General features: G+C 45.8%; 1 protein-coding gene across 1 annotated transcript; it reads right to left on the minus strand.

Moving 5' to 3' along the window:
• Positions 1-158: 158 nt before the first annotated feature.
• Positions 159-17,026, minus strand: XPA (XPA, DNA damage recognition and repair factor). Its single transcript, XM_055139724.1, has 6 exons — positions 16,777-17,026; positions 13,867-13,977; positions 11,623-11,728; positions 5,108-5,273; positions 2,026-2,143; positions 159-392 (listed from the first exon to the last, which is right to left on the minus strand). The coding sequence occupies exons 1-6, from the start codon at positions 16,943-16,945 to the stop codon at positions 244-246; spliced, it is 819 nt and encodes a 272-aa protein (XP_054995699.1). The 5' UTR covers positions 16,946-17,026; the 3' UTR covers positions 159-243.
• Positions 17,027-25,237: the final 8,211 nt, after the last annotated feature.

Genomic DNA, 25,237 nt, shown 5'->3' on the forward strand with positions numbered 1-25,237 from the left:
CCTACCAGGCTGCCCCTGTCCCTGCCCCTGGCATAAAATGACCATGGACTCAACGTTCTGCCCACAGCAGGTGTGCTGGGCCTTCCTGGCCCCAAAGCCGTTCCCATCACAAGCATTTGCACCAGCACTCCCACTCGTCTCTCAAGACTCCCGCTGGGTGAATTTTGAACCAGACTAATCTCCATTTCCTTTATTTCATTTGTTCTTTTAAAAAGCTATTAAAAACCCCCATTTGGTTAATGATCACATTTTCTCGTATGTCAGTTCATGGCCACACACAGTACATGTCTTCCGGTACATGTCATCGTCCAGGCTCTCTTCCTCGCCGTACTCGTGCTGGTGAGCGACGTTCTCCCTCTTCCACACGCTGCTCCGAACCGCTCGCCGCAACTCTGAGAAAGAAGTCAAGCTTTCAGCTGAACCCAGAACTCCACTTTCAGAAGGGGGGTGTGTGTGTGTACCAACAAAGTGGGTTACTTTATGTGGGTTCTTTTGTTACGCCGACTGGGAATGCTTCTTTTACTTCCCACGCCTGGCCTGTGAAGCCCCTGCGGTCCTTGCGGGAGCAGGAGGAAACAGACTCGGGAATGGGCTGTGTGGGCTGAGGGATGGTAAGAGATGGACGGGTAAACAGAGGGTTAGTGCAAGGAGAGGCATGGCAGTAACGGGCTCCACTGGGGTGAGCCGAGATGGGAGACTTCAGGCCTAGGCCACCTCTCTAACCTAGATACCGCTAAGTCGGGCCAGATTTAAATATGGGGACACCAACTTCTGAAAAAACTTGTTTGAAAAATTTACAATGTAGATTAAATGCTTGACTTTACACTTACTTTACAGTGGGCTGGAGCTATAGCACAACAGATAGGGTGTTTACCTTGCACGCAGCTGACCCGAGTTCAATTCCTCTGCCCCTCTCTGAGATCCCGGCAAGCTACCGAGAGTATCCCGCCCGCACGGCAGAGCCTGGCAAGCTCCCTGTGGCGGATTCCATATGCCAAAAACAGTAACAGCAGGTCTCACAATGGAGACGTTACTGGTGCCCACTTGAGCAAATCGATGAGCAATGGGGTGAAAGTGACAGTGACGTTACATTACCAGGGCTTCAGGAAACTTTCTCTGGAGAAAAGGGGGGAATGTAAGTAGAGACAGATGAAAGGAGAGTTGACCTGTAGGAGGTGAGTGAAGGTCAGAAAGGGAGGCGGGGATCCAGGACCTCTGGCACTGCCTCTGCTGGGCCTGGTCTGCTCCTGATCCCGTGAAACCAGCACTGCAGCTGCTGACAGCGACTACACAGGCAACCCCAAGGCGAGAGCCGCGCACTTAGGAGGAACTAGTAATCACACACTGGACAGAACCAGACGTTCTGGTTTTGTTTTTGTTTTATTACTTCATCATACTCCGTAGAAACAAAGCAAAAGACGGCAACCCAGATCACCTTAGTACAGTGTTTAAGAAGGAAAGCATGACATGGCACACTCATACTTGGATGATCAAATTAGTGGTTGCCAGCAGGACTTCCCACCCCTTTGGAAGGGAAGAAAGTGGGAAAAGGGCAAGTTATGTGCAAAGGAAAAATTATGAAGGATAGAATTAGACTTTTACTGGTGAACTAACAATGTAGTACACAGATTTCTAATTTATACCTGAATATAAATATAACAATTTATATTGTTATAAAAGTTACTTTGGTATAAAAAATGAATTGACGCCCAGTCTTTAATCTCCCTGTTTTCTTTTTTTTTTTTTTTTTATGTTGCTTATTTTATTCTCATTTCTCAACCCTGTTTTCTTATATAAAAATTCTTATATAAAAGTCCTGAGATGAATCACATTTTTATATTCTAAAACAAGAAGTCCAGGAAGTTCAGAGTCTCTAAAGCCAATTTGAACACAAACTAATTTCTTTCCTCAGTCCATAAAAACATACATTCCAACCTACATGAACATTGTCTCTAAGCAGGAAGAAAGGACTCCGCCACGGGCTCTTTGCAGAACAGGAAACAGTCTCATGATCCATAAACTTACCTTTAACTTTTTTATCGAATTTCTTTTGTTTCATTTTTTCTCGGTTTTCCTGTCGCACTTCCTTTGCTTCTTCTAATGCTTCCTGACTTCCCCAAACTTCAAGAGATCTTTTCACAATCTACAAGTAGAAATCCATTTCTTAAATCAGTCGCCACTTAGACCCGTTTAGATGTCATCAGTAAATAAATCCAAAGGAGGCTATAACCCAAGTACTGATCTCTATTTGGAATTTTTTTTTCATCTAAATAAAAAACTGTCATAAGAAACAGTTGTCAAACCTGGTTAAGCAGCCAAGCAACCCTAAGTATATGTTGAAATATAAATGGCACTGGAGCACTGTTGTCCTGTTGCTCATCGATTTGCTTGAGCGGGCACCAGTAACGTCTCCGTTGTGAGATTTGTTACTGTTTTTGGCATATCAAATATGCCACAGGTAGCTTGCCAGGCTCTGCTGTGCGGGCAGGATACTCTCGGTAGCTTGCTGGGCTCTCAGAGGGACAGAAGAATTATAAATAGAAAATAAAAATCATTTCTTGCGTATGTTTTCAATAAAACTTGGTAGTCAGTGGGTTTTATTGTATTTTGGCAGGTTCATGCCAAAAATAAGCTTGCTGACCTGTCATCTCTAAATGCCGGGGTCATCTGTAAGACCCTCCCAGCACTGGAGCTCAGTCACTACTACTCACTGCTTCTGGAGTCGGTAACAGTGTCCACCCACTGACTCAATTTTGATCTCAGATTATAAATTTATCTTAAACTTTGGTAGATGACTGACCTACGAAGTCTTTTATTCATGTTTAAAAATTTTAGATTATGGCACCGGAGCCACAGATCAGCGAGTAGGACCCTTGCCTTGCATGTGGCTGACCCAGGTTCGATCTCTGGCAGCCCATATGGTTCTCTGAGCCCCGCCAGGAGTGATCCCTGAGCACAGAGCCAGGAGTAAGCCCTGAGCACTGCTGGATGTGACCCAAAAACCAAACAGGAAAAACGTAAGTAAAAATTAAAACTTTAAATGAAATCTAATTACTTTTAATATGTTCATTTACCTTGAGGAGGAAAAAAAATGTCAGTGTAACTAAACTCATTTCTTTTATATACATGCTTTGTACATACATTTTTTATTTTTTAACAAAGTGACATGCTGGGTTCTATACTAACATAAACTATCGCTTTTCCACAGCTTGACATCCTGAGAATACTGTGTCCCCAGTATGCTTAGCTGTATTTTTAACACCTCAAACAAACAAAAAAAATAGTTCAGAAGAACTGGTTGTTAATGCAAAGGAGGTTAGGAAAATCTTACTAAATCAGTTGCACTGAAATTTTCCTTTCCTGTATGCCAGCATGATGTAAAATTAGAGTGTGTCTAATGGTACTATTTCAATAAGTATAAAACAAAAGCACCCAGTAAAAAGTTTATTGGGCCAGTTTAACTTTTACTGGGGTCAGGGTGGCTACACCTGGCAGTGCTCAGGGCTTACTCCTGGCTCTGTGCTCTGGACTCACTCCTGGTGGGTGCCATACGCAGTGCCAGGGATCACTAACGGGTCAGCCTCAGTCAGGTAAGAGCCTTAACACCCAGACCTTCTTTCTAGCCCTGAGTTTATTTACTTAACATCATTTTTTGGGGGGGGGTATTTTTTGGGGTCATACATGGCGATGCTCACTTGCTTACTCCTGGCTTGGGGAGACCATATGGGACGCTGGGAATCAAGCCCAGGTCAGCCTCCTGCAAGGGCAAATGCCCTACCCACTAGAATGTCACTCCGGCCCTTCATCACTTTGCATTTTAATGGTAGCTAAAATACGGTGAATCTTCTAAACACCACAATTAAGCACACAATTAAATATCAAACTTGTTTTACACATGACTTAAATTTTACTTGAACATACAAACTTTATAGTATACGTCAATCTAAACTGTGCTTCCCAATGTATTTTATAAAGTGGCAGCATATCTATATTAGATATGCGTCTAGTGTGTAATATACATTTATACATTCTATCTGTGTCATCCCAGGCTGGATACAGACGGCTGCTTGTGACTCAAGACGCCTGGCAGGAGCACCCAGCACTAAGTTAAAGAATTATCTTGGCACATACCCTGGGAAATCATCTGTAGCAAGAGTTGAGAAAATTCACCTACACCATATTAGAACAAAGGTTGCCAAACGTATTTGGCTTACCCCTTTGCAGGAAAACAAACAAAACTCATCTCGGTTCTTTAAGGGAACAGACAGAAACCTCCCTCGCCCCCTCCCCAACATCCTCCCCTCCCCCTATGGTAGGCCCAGAGCCCCGTGGTTGGCTCCAGGGCCCCAGAGGCCAAGGGTGGCACCAACCATTCGGGAAACTCTGTACTAGTTACATATGAGTACCTGATAGGGCTCTGAGAAGCATTCCCCCAGTTAGACTTACATTTTAGGTTCTTGTGATTAAAATAATAATACTTTTTCTGTTTGTTTTGAGGCCACATGCTCAGCAGTGCTCCTGGCACTGTGCTCAGGATCACTCCTGGAGGGGTTCAGGAGATCCTATAGGACATCGAGGACTGAACTCAGGTCAGCTGGGTGCAAGTCAAGCACCCTACCAGCCATATTAAGGCTCTGGCCCATAATAAACACATATTGTGTGTGTGTGTGGACAGTGTGGTGAAGAATCTTATACGAAACCTTAATTTCTGAATTTTATCCCAAAAGTTATCCAACCACCAAAGTGCCACACCAAAAAAGTGAAGCAAGAAAATATGTCATTAAACATGATTGTAACTCAGAGCAAAATAACAAAGGGGGTCTTCTCTATAAGCAAAACTGAAATATAATGCGTTCACTCTAGGACTGGAGCGACAGTACAGTGGGGAGGCATCTGCCTTGCATACAGCCAACCTGGATTCAATTCCTGGCATCCCATATGGTTCCCTGAGCACCGCCAGGAGTAATTCCTGAGTGCAGAGCCAGGAGTAACCTCTGAGCATCACAGAGTGTGACCCAGAAAGGAAAAAAAAAAAAAAAGAGGTCCACTTTAAAACATTTAGACAGGGTTTAAACAGGATTTAGAAATAAATAAACTTATTAGAGACCTGTAATTTTAAGTAGAGTTTCATATCACCCCATTGTGAGTGATGAGGATTCTTCTTCACAATATATTTAAGAGCTGGTTCTCTTTTTTCTAAATCACAGTCTTTTAGGAGGTATTCCTGCTTTGCCTCTGTTTTGGTTATAAGCCTGTGTTTATCTTCAGCATCCCTGAAAACAGATTAAATCCATTACATAAGTGAATTCTTTTTAATTAACTTTTCAAATAGTCCAACAAGTATAGCATGGCATGCACTATCAAAAGGAAAACATAAAATGTCTTTCCCTGCATTTCTCATGGACAAAATGCAGAAAAAAAATCCTTTTACTCATTCTGAAAAACTGTATTTATAGCAAATCCATGTCATTTAACCTAAGAATATTCCATCCCGTCTTCATTGCTTTATTTACTATAACCAACACATGGGGAAAAATTCAGGAGTCCATTGAAAGGATAAATAAAATGTGGTCTAGATCTATAAAATAACTTAGATGCCCAGGAGTGAATGAAGGGATCAAGAAAATGTGGTCTATCGTGGAATAATATTCAGTCATAGAAAAAAAGAATCTTGCCGTCTGCAACAACATGGATGGACCTTAAGAGCATTACGGTAGGTGAAACCAGTCAGAGGAAGAAAGACAAATACCACATGCCCTCATTTTTATCTGGCACAGAGAAGCCAAAGCAAGCTCACAGGAAAAGAAACCAGACAGATGGAGGGCTAGGGAGACAGGACAGCAGTGGGTGTGACAGGAGTGAAGGCTGCGAGGTGGAAAGTTCCCGTGACAGGGCTGGAGAGACGGCACATGGGCGGGAGCACACGCTGTGCACGCTGCAGACCCAGCCTCCGTCCCCACCTACTGCCGCCCAAGCAGCACCAAGAAGTGACACCTCACGCACGGCAAGGTGCAGCCCAGCCCCGCTCCCCCAAATATATATAATTTAAAAAATTTTAAATGAATAAAATTTCACCACAGAGAGGCACTGTGCAGCAGGGGGACTAGTGACTGCCCTGCTCCCGTGGTCAATACTGTCCCCCCATGGGCTTGGGGCACGTTCGACAGTGAAGGGCTTAGAAATGGGCGCTAGGTTCATCCCTCTCGGTGTGCATGTGATCTGCGGGTGCGGGAGAAGTTTGATCCTGTACCTGTCGGGGAATTCAGGTGGCGACTGCTGAGTCTGGGCTTAGAAGACTCACGCTCCCTGAAGTGGCACTTCCATGACATGGAGGAGTGCTGTGCACATATCCTGTTTCCAAATCTGCTTGTGTACATCTGAATACCCCACGTCATTGGTTTACTAGGGCTATACTTAATAAAACCTATTTTGCCTTTAGTATCATTGAGGGCGGGGTGGAGGGGCCCACACCCGGCAGTGCTCAGGGCTTAGTCCTGGCTCTGCATTTAGGGATCACTCCTGGTGGTACCTGGAGACCATATGGGGTGCCGGGGTCAAACCTGGGTCTGTCACATGTAAGGCAAGTGCCCTACCTGTGTACTCTCTCCGGCCACACCTTTAATTTTTACTAGAGATTCATCAATACATCTATTTCTTCCAGGAATAAAATAATCTGAAAATTTTTTATTTCTAAATTCCAAAAAAATTACCCTCATGTTGAATAAGAGTTCTGGTGTTCAGGGCACTGGGTACTTTTAAATGCAGCAGCAGAACACGTAGTTAAAGCTCTCTCTTGTGACTATTCTACTGGGAAGAATTCTACTGTTGTGCTCCGTCACCCAGTATTCTTGTTCACATGGCAGAGCCTGTGTCCGCGATCAGGATAACTCTGGAGAAGGCTCAGAACCCATCCTCTCCCACGTGGTGTCGGGATGGCCAAATAGAACAGTCAGTTATCTGTGTTGATCTTAAAACATGTCTTGCATGATTGTTTCTTCTAAAATAATTAGAAATAATGAAATGGTTCAACAATACTCATAGGAACTTATGGTCCACTGACTCTTGGTCATACACTGAATCTTTCTTGCTAGAATCTCTACATTTTTTGATGTCTATCACTGCATTCATCTACAACTTCTGATGAACCTTTCACTTTGCCTTTAACTGTCTCTTTTTTTTACTGTAATATCACTACCACTACTAGAAGGTATAGAACCATAATCACTTACAATGTCCTTAGATGATAAAATACTTAAGTTATCTTTCAGTACTTCAAAATCAAATATGTCTTCACTGTCACTCAGCTCTAAATTCTCATAATATTCTTCTTTCTCCATGTTTCTATCAAAAAAAAATCAAAAAAATTACTTAACCTCAAAATTATAGAAGTGGCATGCTTTTAGGATTACTGTGGGTTTTTTTTTTTTTTTTTAATCGGGAAGAGGGAAGTTGGGCCATAACTGGCGGTGCTCAAGGGACCACACCTGGAGCCAGGGATCAACGAGGGTTAGGTGGGTGCAAGGCAAAGACATTATGCCTTGTACTAGCTTTCTGGCCGTAGAAATGTTCATTTTAAGTCTGAAAACAAATTGCCAGTGCCGGAAGTGACTAGGCACTTTAAACACAAACATGTTTATTCATATATTCGCTCTAAAACTACAAAAAAAATCAAGGACACAAGACTCCACTGTTGTAGATGAAGCACAGAAAACTCTCAGTTGATCAACTCAGGAAATTTCCATATGGAAAAAACCAAGTTTCTCCGACTTCCTCTGAAACTAGACTACATGAAAAGCTTCACAGAGTGAGCAAAGGTAAAAAGCGGGATTGCAGGATCTGTTCTACAATATAAGAAAAAGGTGGGAGACGTCAGACAAGCGAGTACTCATCCAGGTAAGCCAAATGTGCACATTTTAGAGTGTTTTAGAAGGCATCACACCACAGTGACTCTCAAAACGTAATAACAAAGACTTATCTGCATCAAAATAAAATATACTTATGGAAAATATTATTTATAAAGGATATGTGCAGCTGGAGCCATAGCACGGCAGGTAGAGCGCTGCCTTACTGCAGCCAAATGGGGTTTGATCCCCAGTATTCCAGGTAGTATCCCGAACAATGCCAGGAGTAATTCCTGAGTGTAGAGCCAGGAATATTTCCTGAGCATATCCGGGTGTGACCCAAAAAGACAAAAAGAAAAAAAAGAAAAAGATGTATATGCAATTGTCTTCTCCCTCCCTAAACAAAAGCTTTTCTTTCTAAGCGCCTTAACATAGAAAAGTCCTGCACCTGCTAGTGAAACGAGCAGCCCCTGAAGGTTAAATACAAATGTCTCTTAGGCACAGCCAGTGGAGCTGTGAAATACATGGGGCCAGAAAGATAGTACAGTGGGCAGGGAGCTTCCCGTGCATGCAGCCAATCCAGGTTCAATCCCCGGCACCCTGTGAGGTCCCCTTAGCACCACCAGGAGTAATTCCTGAGTGCAGAGCTAGGAGTAATCTCTGCGCACTGCTGGGTATGCCCCCCACTCCAACACCCAGCCAGAAAAAAAAAAAACACACACACACAAATGATGGATTTCTCTGAAGCAAAGGCAACAAAACACTGAAGGCCAATAATGCGGCATTGCCTATTTGAAAGCTATTAAGAATAAATCTTAAAAGTTATTATTGTAAGAAAAAAAAATTGAGAGCCAGAGCGAGAATAGGGCATTTGAATAGCGTGAGTAGGGCATTTGCCTTTGTCCCCGAAGATTCACCATGGACAGGCACAGAGACCACCACAGCACAGCAAGGTGTGGCCCTAGTGCAGAGCCCTGGACAGAACCAGCCGTGGGTTCCAGCGTTCAGCAACGGCCCGCTTGATCAAGTAGAGCTGGGAGACCCTTGGCCCCTGGGTCATATCACCTTTGAACTGAGTGCTGCTTGGAATCCCCCCCACCAATTAATTTAAAAAACAAAAAGTTGGGGGAAGAGAACCAGAGAGAGAGCACAGGAGTTAAGGTTAAGTTACGGCTTTCCACACAGCCAAATCTGGTTCGATTCCTGAGCTACATATGGTCTGCCAATCACTGCCAGGAGTGACCCCTAAGCACAGAGTCAGGAGTAAGCCCTGAGCACTGCCAAGTATGATAAAACAAACACACACATAAGTTTTGTGTGTAGTGAGCTTACTATATTGTGGTAATCATTTTGCAGCATATACCAATATCCAAACATGCTGTACATCTAAAATTAATGTAATGCTGTATGTCAATTGTACATCAATTTTTAAAAGGGGGGGCAATATAACTTTATTTCTAATTCTTTTTAAAAGTCCTCCTTTCCATAAAGGATCTGAAATGACTTAGAAGAAGACAGGAGATAGAAGAAGATTTAGTGAGCAGAAGATAAAAGTTTAAAGTATAAGTCAGAATGAACAGGAAATAAAAAATATAAATATGCAAGGTCACACCACACTGCCCAGCAGAGCTGAGTTTCACGCTGGCTCCGAGACGTTTCAAAGTAAAGTGGAAAACCAAGAAACAGACAATGACACCTTTTTTGTTTTTAACTGGGGAGGCGTGTGCTGTGGGTTGACCCCAGGCCTTCACACTTGTGAGACATATGCCGTACCACGGAGTCACGTCCCTGGCGCCAAGACAGGGTCTAGATTTTGCTCATTCATTTGTACAGGCCAAGCATGATTCAAGGCTCTAGGAATACAGCAGGGATAAAACAAAGTCCTGTTTCCATAAAGTTTCCATTCTAGACCGTTCTTTAGGACACATGAAAGTGTTACGAAGAAATATAAAGCCCAGTAAAGGAACAGACACCTTCAAATAAACTGGAGACCAGAGGGACTTTTCAAGCAGGCCCTTAGGCCCGAGAACATTCTGAACCGCCAGAGGAGGAGTACTGCCAGCAACTGCAAAGAAGTTGGGGTAGAACTGTGCTGTGCAACCCGTGTCCCCAGCATGGCACAAACGCTTCGAGTGAGTGACAGTGAGGCACACGGGACACAGACCTGGGCCTTTCGGGCCACGATGAAGACGATTCTGTCCCAAACAGACTGGAAACCATTAAAGACTTCTGGTGAAGGTTATGGAGAAGAGACTCGAGTGGGGCAACGGTCAAGGGCAGAGGCCGGCAGGAGACGACCGGGGCAGCCCAGGCAAGAGCCAACGCTGGCCTCGTCTGGGGCAGAGACGGGAATTCAGGGTGTGGGGCAAACACAGAGCCACAGGGACCAGGAGCCAAACACGGACTAGCAGGGAACCAGCCAGGGGGTGACGCCTTGACTGAAAGGCGAACACGGAAGAGGAGACATGGAGGCTCGGGAGGGGAGGACGCTAGAGAATGGCCCTAAGACAACTTCACGGAGCGCGGGGAGCTGGCGCGGAGAGCAGGAGCACAGGCTCTGCGTGGGGGGAGAACCAGCTTCAATCCTTGGCGCCGAGGCAGGAGCAGGCCCCCAAGAACCAGGGACAGCCCTTGAGCCCTGCCAGCCGGGGCCCCCCACACCCAAGTAAGTCCATCAACAGAACAGAACCCAATGATTTACAAGTCTAAACGAGAGGAGCTGATGGCTAGACTGCGATGTACACAAACACAACGGTCAAAGACGCTGGAACTAGTGGCCAGGGCTGCAGTTCCGTAATAAACTGCACGCTCTGTGTCCCTATCCGGGGCTTGACTGGAAACAGTCATAATTAAGATTTTTCTAAAATATATTCCCAGGCTAACCACAGCTTTCTTTCAACTGAGTTACAGTTTAAAATTCCCAGTGGGTGCCTGTGTCCTTCAAGTCACAGATCCAATCCAGAGACCAGAGAGAATCTCTCCAACTTCTGTTGTCTTGGAAACATCAGCTGGGGACAAGTCCAGGGCAGATGCCTCCTGTGGGTGTGCAGGTGACCGGGGGCAGCAGTACGGGAAGTGGGGAGAGAGAACAGCAGAGGGCTTCACAAGTATCCATGACAGGCTCTAGGAGGGAAGCCAAGGGGAGTGGGCAGGGTTACTCCGGGTGACAGAAATGGGGTGACCAGGCGAGGGAGAAGCAACAGGGTACCAGGACTGCCCCTAGCCGCCCCTTCAAAAGAGTCAGCAACTTGAAGGTTTGGGGGCGGGCAGGGAGAGCGGCCAGACCGGGCCAGACCGGTTTCACATCTGTCCCTCGCAAGAAGGAGCTCCCTTCTTAACTTCCTCTCCAAGACTCTGACCGATGTGTGGGTCACTGAGAAATGGCTTCTTGGGGAATTGAGGAAGGAGAAGGATTAGGAACACGATACTGAGAGAGGTTAAGAGTCCGGGGGGTCAGTCCTAAGGAAAAGGCAGGTGTTAGGGCACCTGCCCATCCATGTAGCTGTATCATAAGGCTTCTCCACTTCGGTGGCAGATGGGAGAACAGAGACATTTTGGAAAACACCCCAAACAAAACATCCTCATTACTAAGGAAATGTTATATCCAAATGGACTTAGTTACTGTTTTGTGCTAAACCCCCACCACATCTCACCCTACAGCACCCCCTCCCCCAAACACACACACACACACACACACACACACACACACACACACACACACACACACACACATTAAAATTCAGCAACTGAGGGAGGCTATTATCTGAAATAAAATAAGTACCTGCAGTTATCACAAGTTGCCAAGTCAAAGTGGTTCATAAGGTAAGAATCCATAAATTCTTTACCACATTCTTCACATAAGGTATAATCAAACTCCATGACGGGCCCTAAGGAGAGGGAGAGTTAATCCTTTCATGTTACCTCTTTCTTGTGACTAAAGCAGTACACAGGGCATCACTTACTAGCTTTCCTGTTTTCTTGGATTTTTTCTGGTTTGGGGATCAAACCTGGCGGTGCTCAGGACCACTTCTAATGGGACTCAGGAGAAACATATGGGGTGCTAGGGGTTGAACCGGGTCAGCCCTGCGCAAGGCAAGCACCCTATCCACTGTGCCTGGCTTATCCATTTTATCAGCTTATCTAGCATTATCTTATTTATCTGACAAATCCATTTAAAAGAGAAAATAAAACCCTGATTAAGCAAACTAAATGTAGATTGCTTAAAAAACTAAGATAAAAAAGAAAGATTTAAAAAAATCACTCTCAAATCATATGTTTATAGTTTTATACTGTTGCTCTAACAAATCACCAAGAATTTAGTGGTCAAGATAACAAAAATCACCTGCAGCTTGGACTGGAGGGATAGCACAGGTTGGGCATTCACCTTTCACGCAGCTGACCAGAGTTCGATTCCTCCGCCCCTCTCAGAGAGCCTGGCAAGCTACCAAGCCTTCGAGGCAGAGCCTGGCAAGCTACCTGTGCATATTGGATATGCCAAAATCAGTAACAATAAGTCTCTCAATGAGAGACGTTACTGGTGCCCGCTCGAACAAATCAATGAGCAACGGGATGACAGTGACAGTGACCTGCAGCTTGGTAGGCCCATCTCAGCAGGCTAAAACAGGGCTGTGTTCCTTTTGGAGGCTGAGGGAGAATCCATTAGCCTGCACCTTCTCCAGCCCGGGGGCTCCCTGCACCCCATCCCTCCTGAACACCTCTCCACCTTCAAAGCCACCAGCAGCAGCTTCTTCCTCGACCCTCTCCCTTTGACTGCCCTGGGCCTCCCTCTGCCCTGGGATTATACTGGGCCCCCGGGACATCCACGACCCCCGCCCCAGGTCTTTCTCCTTAACCGTTGCTGCAGAGCCCTTTGCTACTGGAGGCGGTATGTGTGCAGGTCCCGGAGGACCAGGACGTGGACATTTTCGGGGATGGACACTGGGTCTATCACGATGCTCTTCAAAGAACAAAGGCGATGGTCCCAATGCATGAGGGTGGCAGGGCTGCTGACCCCGGGGAGGGCGGACACTAACGGGGAGCCCAGGAAAGAGCCGGGCAGAAGAGAGAGACAGAACAGAATTTAATTTCAATTGAAGAAACCTTTCCTCTCTGTTTCAACCCCTGTCAATGGAGCATACACTTTCCTCTCCATTCATCTCAATCGCTAGATTGTCTCAACCACTAGCTCAATACTGAAACAGATTTTTGGGGTGTTTTTGGTTTTTGGTTTCTAGCCACATCCAGCTGTGCTCAATGTTTACTCCTGGCTCTGTGTTCAGGGATCACTCCTGGTGGGGCTCAGGGGAACAACAATCGTTTGCTGCATGCAAGGCACGGTACTATCGCTCCAAAAGATATTTTTTTAAAGCCAACACTGGTGGCTATTATTTTACCATTAAACAAAACTATATTTTTAATAATCTTGAAGAGTGTAATCATACTCATACACTGAGGATACATAGATGTAAGTGATTTATTGAAGTTTTAATCTGAGATAATAGTTAGGTTCTCTTTATGTCAAGTTTCTCTATCCTAAGAACTGTAAAAACCCTTCTTTAACCTCCAGAAGATATATAAATCAATGTTTTGAAAAAAATATCTCATGAGTTTAGGCTCATAAGTCTATCAAGCGGAATAGTCAGCCTACCAGCCAACACAATGGCTCAACCTGCCTGTTAAAAAACAACAGAAAGGGGCCAGGAAGTGGCTCAGTGGCAGAGTGTGTAAGTCCTTGGGTTTGATTCCTGGCACTGTATAGACCCCCAAGCACCACCAGGAGAGAAGCACAGCTGGGTGTAGCCTAAAAGCCAAAAGCAAACGCAGAGCGCATCAACCCTAATACACAGCTAAATTAATAATCATGGCCAAATTTAATTTTTTAACCTGGTAGCCACCATGCCCAACTTTATCACTGCTCACCAAAGTGTGGCCTTATCTAACATGAATTGCCAAAGAATTAATACGTCTTAATTAATACCTTAAAAGAACCAATCTAAATACGGATTTTTTGGAAAATACACTTTACCTGGTTGATGCACAACATTTTCAATTTTATGTGTCTGTTCTTCCTCCTCCTCTAAAATGAAGCCTCCTCCTGTGTCAATGATCTTCGGGGCTGCCTTGACATTAGCCACGCCTACAACAGAGAAATTAAAATGAAAGCAGTCAACCAGAGAAGCCAGCGGCCAGAGAGCTACCTCAACTGGCTGAGCACACGCTTTGCAAGCAGGAGGTCCAGGTTGTGTCCCTGGCACTTGATGTTCTGAGCACCTCTAGGAGCGACCCTCGAGCACAGAGCCAGGAGTAGCCACTGAGTCTGTGTTCAACCAATCCAAATAAACCTGTGTGTTCCCTGTATACACACAGGAACTTTCCTTACATTTAATATGTAAAAGAACAAGACAGGGGCGGAGCAATAGCACAGTGGGTAAGGCATTTGCCTTGCACGTGACCGATCCAGGTTTGATTCCCAGCATCCCATATGGTCCCCTGAGCACCGCCAGGGGTAATTCCTGAGTGCAGAGCCAGGAGTAACCCCTGTGCGTTGCCAGGTATGACCCAAAAAGCAAAATATATATATTTTACATATATATATGTTTACATATATATGTAATAGAACAAGACAAGGATGCCACTACCACGTCTATTCAACAGTATGCAGAAGATCCTAGCTAGAGTTTACAGCAAGAAAAGAAAACGGGCCAAAAGGTTAGAAAGACATGAAACCACTTTTCACAGATGGTATCACTGTGTATGCAGAATATCTACATGAACCTTCAACTTGAGTTACAAAATAAGACACCTAGAGAGATATGTGTAAAAGCTGTTCACTGAACACTTTACCAACAGGAACCAGGTAACTAAGCAGATGAGGAAATAGTCCCACAGACAGATTGGAAACTTGATACTGTAAAGATACCAATTCTCCCCTTGCATTGTATAAGCCCTGGTTTTGATTCTCAGCGAGAGAGACAGAGACAGAGAGACAGAGAGAGAGAGAGAGAGAGAGAGAGAGAGAGAGAGAGAGAGAGAGAGAGAGAGAGAGAGAGAGAGAGAAGTTGGGGGATGATCAGGGAAATAGCTTAAAAGGCTAAAGGCTTTGAATTCTAGAGGCCTGGGTTCAATCCTGGCACCACATGGTCCTCTGAACACTGTCCAGAGTAGTTCCTGAGCATTGCTGAGTAAGGCCCAAAACAAACAAACAAAAAAGAATATTTAAATTGCACAATACACTGAAATAAATCAACAGCAACGATCTCCCCTAAACCGTAAAGCATAGCAGGTTGTATGTATACAGTGCAACTTCATTTCCTGGGCCGAGCATTCTTATAAAATATTCATCTTATCTTGCATTCCATGGTCAGTTTATTTCTTTTGGCTGTGTTTTACATCCCTATTGCACAACCATTCAGAAACCTTTGTGGAATCATGAATATGTTCAATGCAAATGGACTTTTTTGTTCTAACTCTAGCACCTCAAGTTGATAAAACAATAAAGCGCTAGGGACCACCAGGCCCTTGCAGCTTCTGGCGCTGGCTCATGTTTGAGGTTTTTGGACCACATGAAGCAACACTCAACCCCTCTGGGCTTTCGGTCCAGCTCCCAGCTTCTGATTTTTAGCTTTGGGAAGGCAACTGTTCTGAGAAAGGGGGAAGATGAGCCCAGAACCAAAGTCTCTGGAGGAGCCAGTACGAATACTAAGACATGCAGCCAGCCAGACTTCTGCCCCTGCCCCTTACTTCTGGCAGGTTAAAGGGATAGAAGGCAATCGTCACTCTAAACAGCATGCAGCTGCTCAGGCAGTATGGGAGACCACTATTAGGCCCAAAGGAACCGCATGTCACCCAAGCTATCCCAGGGGCACTGGGTGGATTATGGGACCCAAGCAGAGATTCACATGAGCGACAGAAACATGATAAGCAGACAGCCCCATGGGCTGAGCACTTGCTTTGCAAGGAGGAGGCCTGGGTTGGATCCCTGGTACCACATGGTCCCCTGAGGATCCCAAGATCCAGCCCCAGGTTGGACAGAGCCGGAATGGCCTAAAACATAAAGAAAAAAGAGAAAGCAAGTGAGAAGAGAGATGGACAGGTCTATGAGAGAGTCCAGATCCAATTAATATAAGCAGCACCTTTCTTCCCAGGACCACCCTGAAGCTGGTGTGCCACAGCCCTGATTAGTAGCCTTGCTGGGACGAACCTGAGCAAACCCCCTTCCTTTCCAGGCCTTTAATTACCACTAAGCAAGCCGCGGGGGCCCCAAACCCAGCCCTAATTCACTGCAGACGAGCGACGTGATCCAGGGGGCCCCGTGGACTGCGGGTGGTGCTTCTCCCACCGAGGCCGAGCTCCAGAAATGGGCACGCGCCGGGCCTGGTCCGGAATGCAACCTGCGCGCGCGATGCACCGTGCGGGGCAGATCGCATGCAGGAAGGGGAAGGGAAGAAGCGGCAGGGCTGCAGAAGAGGGGTCTTTTTGTGTGTCTGTTTGCTTCGTTCAGATTTTTCTTTTCAAGCCTCGCCCGGCATTTGCGAGCCCCGTGGGGGTAGAGGAGGGAGGCAGAGAGAGCCATTTGGGATGCCGGAGATCGAACCCGGTTAGCTTCATGCCAGGCAAGCAGCAAGCGCCCAAGCCGGTTCTTCCTCTCCAGAACTGGGACCTTCAGCTTTACTCGGGTCCACCCCCGCGCCGGAGCAGCAGGCGGTGGCTGACACCTTCCGGCGATGAGGGATGCTGCATGCCCCCCACAACCCCCCCACCCCGACAAGCCCAACGGGTGGGGAAAGCCCGGGGCTGGGGGCGGGGAGCCCCGCGGACCCCCACCACGGCGCTCCCCAGGAGGCGTGCAGCCGGGAGGGCTGTCAAGGCCACCCAAGGGAACCCGGGTGCCAGCAGGAGGACGGGGCGGGAGCGGGGGCGCGGCCGGGGACCAAACCTCCGGTGGTAGCAGCCGCCGCCGGGTAGGGCCGCGCCGTCAGTCGGGCCTGGCGCAGCATCAGCGCCCGCTGCCGCTTGCGCTCGATGCTCGCTCGCACCGAGGCGGGCAGCTCCGCGGGCTGCGCTGGGGCCGCGGGCTCGGCCGCGGGGGTCCCGGCCGCCTCCATCTCCGAGCCGGGCCCCGGCCGCCGGTCCAGCCCCGCGCGCACGCGCACTAGCGCCTCCGAGCCTGCCCCGCTGCGCGGCGCGACCCGACTTCCTCCGGCCACCAGGGGGCGGGAGCGCGCCTGCGCGGTGAAGGAAGCCCGGGCGGAAGTGCAACGGGGGCCATGGGAGGGGGACCGGAAACGTCCCCACCCGCGCCTCCGTATCCCGGAAGTGTTGTTTTGGGCTCAGACTCTGGGCGTCAGGGATGTCGCCTGGTGGTGCGGATCCGAGGCATCAGAACTGGGCTAAGACCCAGCTCCAGATCCGACCCCATCTGCGAAAACCTCGAGCAAGTTGACTTTTACTTTCGAAGTTTCTTTGATCGTAAAATGAGGATGATTGCGGAAACACTTCCAGGGAGTTGGGGACATTAAATAAAACAAGGACCTTTTTTTAAAGAAGAAACTTTATTATATATGTATATATATATATATATATATATATATATATATATATATCTTTTTCTTTCTGGGTCACACCCGGCGATGCACAGGGGTTACTCCTAACTCTGCACTCAGGAATTACATCCCATTACAAATGGGATGCTGGGAATCGAACCTGGGTCGGCTCTTGCAAGGCAAACGCCCCACCCGCTGTGCTATTGCTCCAGCCCCGAAACAAGGACTTTTAGCGCATGTAAAAGCTTCCTTAAAGGGATGGCAGCTGGTATTAATTAATACTTTCGCTAAAGAGAAACCAGTAGAGCATCTCTCTGGCTTTATTTTGGTCCTGTGACCTGAGGAGACAGGGAGCAAACGAAAGACCTTTAGCTTTCGTTTGCTCCCTGTCTCCTACCCAGTCCTTTTTGCACGAAGCCAGCTCTCTTTTCCCATGCAGTACTTTTTCAGGGCGAATGAACTGTAACCAAGTTGAAAGGACTTGGATTTGGGCCATATAGTCTCACTTCCCAGAAAGGTGGCAAACTGCAAGACAAATAATTGCATGCATTAGCAAAAATTGAATACTTTAATTTTTACAAACTAATACGTGTTGAATACATGACGTATTAATAGCCTGGGTTTTCACTGGTTAAAAAGCACAAAAAAGGGGGTGGAGAGATAGCACAGCGGGTAGGGCATTTGCCTTGCACGCGGCCGACCCGGGTTCAAATCCCAGCATCCCATATGGTCCCCTGAGCACGGACAGGGGTAATTCCTGAGTGCAAAGCCAGGAGTAACCCCTGTGCATCGCCAGGTGTGACCCAAAAAGAAAAAAAAAAGCACAAAAAATTTTTTTTCTTTTTTGGGTCACATTCGGCAATGCTCAGGGGTTACTCCTGGCTCTGCACTCAGGACTTACTCCTGGCGGTGCTCAAGGGACCATATGGGATGCTGGGAATCGAACACAAAATTTTATTGGAACCAGAACACAATGTTCTAATTACACCATTTAGGATCCATTTTTAGAAAATCCAACCTGATCTATTTAGTGAGGCCTCCCAATAATATTCAATTATTAAAGTTTGAAAAATACAACCTACTGGTTATATTGGACTGGAGCGATAGTACAGCGGATAGGGCATTTGCCTTGCACACGGCCTACCTGGGTTAGATTCCTCCATCCCTCTCGGAGAGCCCGGCAAGCTACTGAGGATATCCCGCCAGCTCAGCAGAACCTGGCAAGCTTCCTGTGGCGTATTCGATATGCCATAAACAGTAACAAGTCTCACAATGGAAACGTTACTGGTATCCGCTTGAGCAAATTGATGAACAGTGGGACTACAGAGCTACAGTGGTTATAGTATTGGAGAGAGAGAAAGAGAGAGAGAGAGAGAGAGAGAGAGAGAGAGAGAGAGAGAGAGAGAGAGAGAGTATAGTAGGCAGGCATTTGCCTTGCATAAAGCCAACCAAGGTTCAATCCTCAGAATGGTCCCCTGAGCACGACCCAGAAGTGATTCCTGAGTGCTGAGCCAGGAGTAACCCTTGAGCACTGCTGGGTGTGGCCCAAAAAACAGAAAGAGAGAGAGAGAGAGAATCAATTTCTCCAGATGAAAGAGAGGCCAAAGTACCTGAATAAGTGAAATAAAGGAATTACATATCCCAATTTTAATTTCCGGCAACCCCAGAAAGGCAATGCTCATTTCTTGCTTTTGCAAAGTTGATTTTATAAAGTTTTTCCCAAGCTTCCCCTGCTAGGGACTGTAAATAGGCAAGTCTATTGCTCAGGTATTAATCAAGGGGAGAAACTTTGAACTTTTGTGGCCCACTTTTGGTGGCCAATCAAGTCCTGTCATGCAGATCAGGTGGACCTTAGATGTGGTTTGACAGCTCTTTTTGTGGGGCTTTACAACTCTGGTGTCCACCTGGCACAGGTGTTCATGGCAGACTTTAGCATTCCTAACACTGCTCTCTAGGAGAGTGCAGGAAGTCAGGCAGAAGTAGCTGTCGATCACGGCTCCCCATTTCTTTCACTGACGTCAACTCCTTGAGAAAATATTCATCATTTATCATTCACTGTCATTGTCACTGTCATCCCATTGCTCATCGCTTTGTTCAAGCGGGCACCAGTAACGTCTCTCATTGAGAGACTTATTGTTACTGTTTTTGGCATTTATCATTAGGGAAAGGTAAATCAAAAGTACAGTGAGGTACCATTTAATATCCATGAAGATCACTACATTGTTTGTTTGTTTTGGAGCCATACCCAGCAATGTTCAGGGGTTACTCCTGGCTCCACACACAGAAATCAGTTTTGGTGTTGCTTGGGGGGCCATATGGGATGCCAGGTTTTGAACTCAGGTTGGCAACGTGCAAAGTAAGTGCTTTAGCCACTGTCCTATCTCTCTGGTCCCAGGACTAGATTTTTTTAATAAGAAATAATGTGTTGGCAAGATATGGCAAAATTAGAACCCTCCTATAGTGTTGACTGAGATGTAAAACTACACCTTCTGTGGAGAATAGTTTAGCTGTTCTTCAAAAAGTTATGCCTAGAATTACCATATACCAAGATATAAAAGTACTGAAAGCAGACATTCCAATACACTTGCACATAACGTTCATAGCAGTTTTTAATACCCAAAACATTAAAACCACCTAGATGTCTATCAAATGACTTGTGAACAGACATAATATGGCATAGTTGTACAAAGGAATATTATGTAGCCAAATTAAAGGCCAGGGCCACAGCTCATGCTACCACATGGATAAGCCTCGAACCATTATGGACTGCTTTTATGTGAAATATTCAGAATAAGCAATCAAAAAATGACAGTACACAGAATTGGTTTCCTGAGGAAATCAGAGAAGAGGGAGGAGAGAATGGTGAGTGGCCACAAAGTGAAAATAGAGTCCACTCAGGATGATGAAAATGACACTCCAGGGCTGCTGGAAAAAGAGAGTCACTGAGAGAGAATTTGGTCTATTATTGCCAGATTTTCTAACGTTTCAGGAAAAGCAACTTGAACGTTTCAAGAAAAGTAACTTGGGGGCTGGAAAGAGTACGGGATTGGCCTGGGTTGGTCACATGCAAGGGATATATGTTGAGGAGCTTGTCTTGCATGTGGCCAACCCAGTTTGGTCCCTGGCAACACATCATGTGGTCCCCAAGCACTGCCAGGAGTGACACCTGTGTGCAGAGGCAGGTGTAAGTCCTGAGTACTGCCAGGTGTGGTCCAAAATCCAAAAAAACAACAAAAAAAGTTATAAAACGTTTTTTAAAAATTTAAAAGAAAAGTAATTTTCTTAAACTTCAATGCAGATACAAATCACTTGGTGATCTTATCAAAATGCTGATTTGACTCAGTTCATTTATGGGGAACCTGAGCATGCGTTATACAAATGTTCCCAGGTAGAACTTTCAGTTCCACCTGCCCTTCTCTGAACAGCAAGTGCCCAGCAGTTCTCAAACAAGTGCTCCCTGGTGGCCTAGTGGTTAGGACACAGCAATCTCACTAGTTCTCACTTAGCTGCGCACTGGAAACACCCAGATTGTTTTTAAAACCCTAATACTTAGACTCCAAGCACAGACATATGATATCAATGGTCAGGGAGGATCCAAGTAAAAGTAAAAGTGTGTGTGTGTGTGTGTGTGTGTGTGAAGCATCGACATCCTTGAATAATTCTACTGGGCAGCAGGCTTTGGGAGTCAGCCCCCTGAATGGCGTTTCTGGATTCTACACACTCTTACTGTCTGTAGGTGGAGCATTATATGCGAGGGCAAGGTACCAGTTCTCCCCCAGGTAACCTTTAGAGAGAACAATTAGCTGGGAACCTCCTCCCCATCAAAGCATTGACGGCAGAAGGATGCAGGCCAGAGCTCAGACGCTGTGGCAACCCCATGTTTTGTAACTCTTGACAACTTGTCAGGCTTCTTTTACTGGTAACTCCCTCTCCTTTGGCTTCCTGACCTTTGTGAGCAAGTTTCCTGTGGTTGGGTCTCAATTGTTGGGTGACTCTTCAACCAAGCAAAAGAAGATGCTTCCTTTTGAGAAAGGACTGCATGTCCAGATCTGCTCACCCCAAGGGTAACAGGGGCTTGGAGGGTTGGCCCGGCGGGCAAGGCCTGAGTCATCTCGGTGGGGGACAAAAGGAAGACAGGCAAGGAGAAAGAAGGATGTGTGCTTGCCTCTCCCTGTTCACTAGCTCAGGAAAAAAAAAAGAAGAAAGAAACCTGCAAGGACTTTTTATCTTCTTGCTTTATACCACCCTCATCTCCAGAATGACTCTGATCCCAGCTGAAAGAGGGGTAATTAACAAAGTACAGAAGAAATTGAAAACCCCAACTCAAGTTTGAAAAAAGAGCAGACAGGTGAGAATGGCAGCCGGGAAGGGGCCTGAGACACTTGGCAGGTTTCCTGAGGGCCTCCTCTCTGCGGGCACGCCAGGGTCTGCATGCCTGAGACGGCAGGATGGGAACGTGCTTGTCTTCAGTGTCTAGGAAAGTGCACACGTGCACGGCTCTCTTCTTTATTTTCATCCTTCCCCCCACCCCGATTCTTCAGAGAGCTACCCCTTCATGTGGCCACTTTGAACATCTTTTGGCACAAATTCACACCCAGAGAACATCTGTGGGAGAGACCGCACCAAGAGGGCACGCCGTTGGGAGCAAGGACGCAGATACACAGACGTTCACGCTATTTGGGTGTTTGGGGTTTTGTTTTTTTTGTTTGTTTGGGGTCACACTCAGTGGTGCTCAGAGGTTCCCCCTGGCTCTGCACTCAGGAACCACTCCTGTTGGAGCTCAGGGACCATTTGGGATGCCAGAGATCAAACCCGGGCCGGCTGCATGCAAGGCAAGTTCTCTACCACTGTATCACTCCGGCCCTTCACTCCGTCTTGGGTTTTTGCACTGTATTAATACCATCATCCAGAAATTTTTATTTTTTCTCTTCTATGTGGAAAGTTAAACAAAACTCCCTAAACCAAAAGATAAGGGAATTGGTGGCCTGGAGAGATAACATAGAAAAAGTGACTGCCTCGCATGTTGCCAACGTGGGCTCAATCCCTGGCATGGCATATGGTCCCCCAAGCAATGCCAGGAGTGATCCCTGAGTACAGAGCCAAGGATAAGCCCTGAGCATAGCCAGGTATGGCTCCAAGACCAAAATACAAAGATAAGGGAATTGAGATGAAGGGAAAAAAATCTACACCCTATTAAGTGTGTTCATCAGTTAAAAGGATATGCAAACTTAGAGACTTAGAGAAAAAGCATCTTAAAGATTTCTTTTCAGAGGTGTGAAAGCATGGAAAGAGTCAAATGTTTCACAAAGACAGACACTAGGTAAGGAGGAAATTACCTCTGGAACTCATCTTTCTTTCTTTCAGAAAAGAAGATTCTGAATATGGTTTAGACACTGACTAGGGCTCTTTTACTTCTTGCCTCCTTCAGGAAGCCCATCCTGGTCTCCTCCTTGGGTTACCTGGGAGCTGTTGTTGTGGCCCTTCCCATTATAGATGTGATACCTGCCTGCCTTCTTTACTAGATACTCAAGGACTTAAGAGCTGAGGCTGCCAGGCCATTTCCAGGGCCTAGCACTGAGCCTGCCATGGAGTAGCTGCTCAGTAAATGTTTTTAGAATTAAATAAACGCATGGCACTTACTATATCCAAGTGGTCATCTTTCTGTTTGTTTGGGGGCCACACCTGGCAGTGCTCAGGGCTTACTGCTCACTCTGTGCTCAGAATCACTTTATCTGGTGTTCAAGGAGCCATAGGCAGTGCCCAGGATTGAACCCAGGTCACCAGCATGCAAGGCCAGTGCCCTACCCACTGTATTCTCTCCGGCCCCAAGGTGACCTTTTAATCATCTAAAATTAATTGATCTAATTTTCATAAGTCAATTAGCATAGTCACTAATTATAGCTTCTAGAAGAGACAATTACGGCACGGAGATGCTAAATGACTTGTTCAAGCTAATAAGTGACAGAACTGGTTTCAACCAGACCCAACCCTGCCCAGAATCAGCCTTCTTAACCACTAAACTGTAAGCCTTTAAATTAGAGCAAATTTTCCTCCTAATCCCTCTACCAGCACTTTTCTTATCTGGATTATTATCAAAGAGTTGGTATCAACAAAAGAAAAAAAGATATGTGTATGTGTGTACACACACAGACACACACACATATACACACACACTATGGACTACTAATCAACCATTTAAAAAAATAATAGCTTGCCATTTGTGCCAACCCAAATGGACCTTGGGGACAATACACAAAATAAGTGAAAAATAAAGACATATACCTTATGCTCTCACTTATATATGGAACCTAAAGAAAACAAAACAGAAAATCAAGCTCATCAATGAGGATAATATCTTGCTGGTTGCCAAGGTGAGGAGTGGCGAGTGGCGGAGGGGTAGATAGAAGGGATGGATAGAGGTGGGGGAAAATCAAAGGTATAAAGTTCCAGTTGTAAGTCCTGAGAAATCAATGTACAGAATGGGGACTATGGTTAAACTGCTGTAGAGTGTATCTAAAACTTGCCGAAAATGGGGGCTGGAGTGATATCGTACAGTGGGTAGGGCAATTACCTCACACATGGCTGACCCCAGTTCAATCCCTGGTAACCCACCTGGTTCCCCCCAGCCTGCTTGCTAGACACAGAGCCAGGAGGAATCCCTGAGCATCGCCATGTATGGCCTCAAACAAACTTCCTGCACGAGTTAATCTTAAAAGTTCTCATTACAAGAAAAAAAGTGTAACTACAAAAAGTGACATATATTAACTAAACTTTCTGTGATGAAGATTTTGCAACTTGCATATACATTAATCATGGTGCTATTTACCTGAAATTAATATAATTATATACCAATTATACTTCAATTAAAAAGTTTCTTTTTTAAAGAAACCAGATCCATGCACCACCTTACATGGCTCTGAGTGGCTTGATGCGGAGGTGCTACATCTGCCTAAAGCTACTTCTCAGTTACTGGGGTCCATCCAGGGTGACCCAAGGAGAATGAACACGATCCAGACCTCCTCCCTCATATGGACAGACTCCAGTTCACACCACGTCGTTTTAAGCTTGTGGTTTCCTGTTTTCTTATTACCCCCCAATTATTGGTTTCCTTTCCAATTAGCTTTGTAACAAGTGTGGTTGGTGCTTCAAACCACAAACCACTTATATTTTATTGGCAAATGCTTGCTATACTGGCTATCGTTCCATTGAATAAGCCATGGCCAGATGCTTGTGTTTAGGATTCTAGGAAATTGACTAAGTGTCTGGCCCTGGTTCTCCTTGGGTATCCCTTCTCAGATGCAGGCCTACTTTAGCTGCTTCCATCTCTTACTAAATAATCTTTAAACACCTCTTCCAGTCACCAGCCTCATCACTTCTAATCCTTGTCCCTTTGGGGTTTACAGCTTCAGCTGTCTGAAGTATAGCTTTGGCCATGCCATCTCTCTGCTTAAAAAAAAAAAAAGAATCCACAGCTAATTCTAAGTCTCTCCCACCTGCTTCTAGCAACCCTTTGGGGGGAACTGCCTTCCATAATTTCTCATCGAACTTTATGCTTAAGCTATCTTTATATTTAGCCAGGCTGGAAAATTTTTGCTTTATCTACACTTGTCTTCAGTTCCTTTGTTGCTACTGGGTTTTGCTTCACATTCTCTCCCCCAAAATCCTGCGTTCCCAGGTTCCCTCATTCTTTCATTTGAATGTGCAAAGTGTTCATGACAGCCAGTGCTTCCCAGTCTTATTGAGATATAGCTCTTGTGTCATGCTTTCAACTTGCCCACTCAAAATGTACAGTTCAATAATTTTTAGCTTATACACTGCTGTGCAACCATCTAAACCAATTTTAGAATATTCTCA

Source organism: Sorex araneus, chromosome 1, assembly GCF_027595985.1.
Source record: "Sorex araneus isolate mSorAra2 chromosome 1, mSorAra2.pri, whole genome shotgun sequence".
Taxonomy (NCBI): domain Eukaryota; kingdom Metazoa; phylum Chordata; class Mammalia; order Eulipotyphla; family Soricidae; genus Sorex; species Sorex araneus.

Excerpts from the sequence above, each read along its gene's own strand:
- XPA (XM_055139724.1), bottom strand. The coding sequence starts at position 16,945 with ATGGAGGCGGCCGGGACCCCCGCGGCCGAGCCCGCGGCCCCAGCGCAG. Across the intron at positions 2,144-5,107 it reads AACTCTACTTAAAATTACAG|ATTGTGAAAAGATCTCTTGA; the intron begins GTCTCTAATAAG and ends TTCTACTTGTAG. Across the intron at positions 393-2,025 it reads ATTCGATAAAAAAGTTAAAG|AGTTGCGGCGAGCGGTTCGG; the intron begins GTAAGTTTATGG and ends CTTCTTTCTCAG.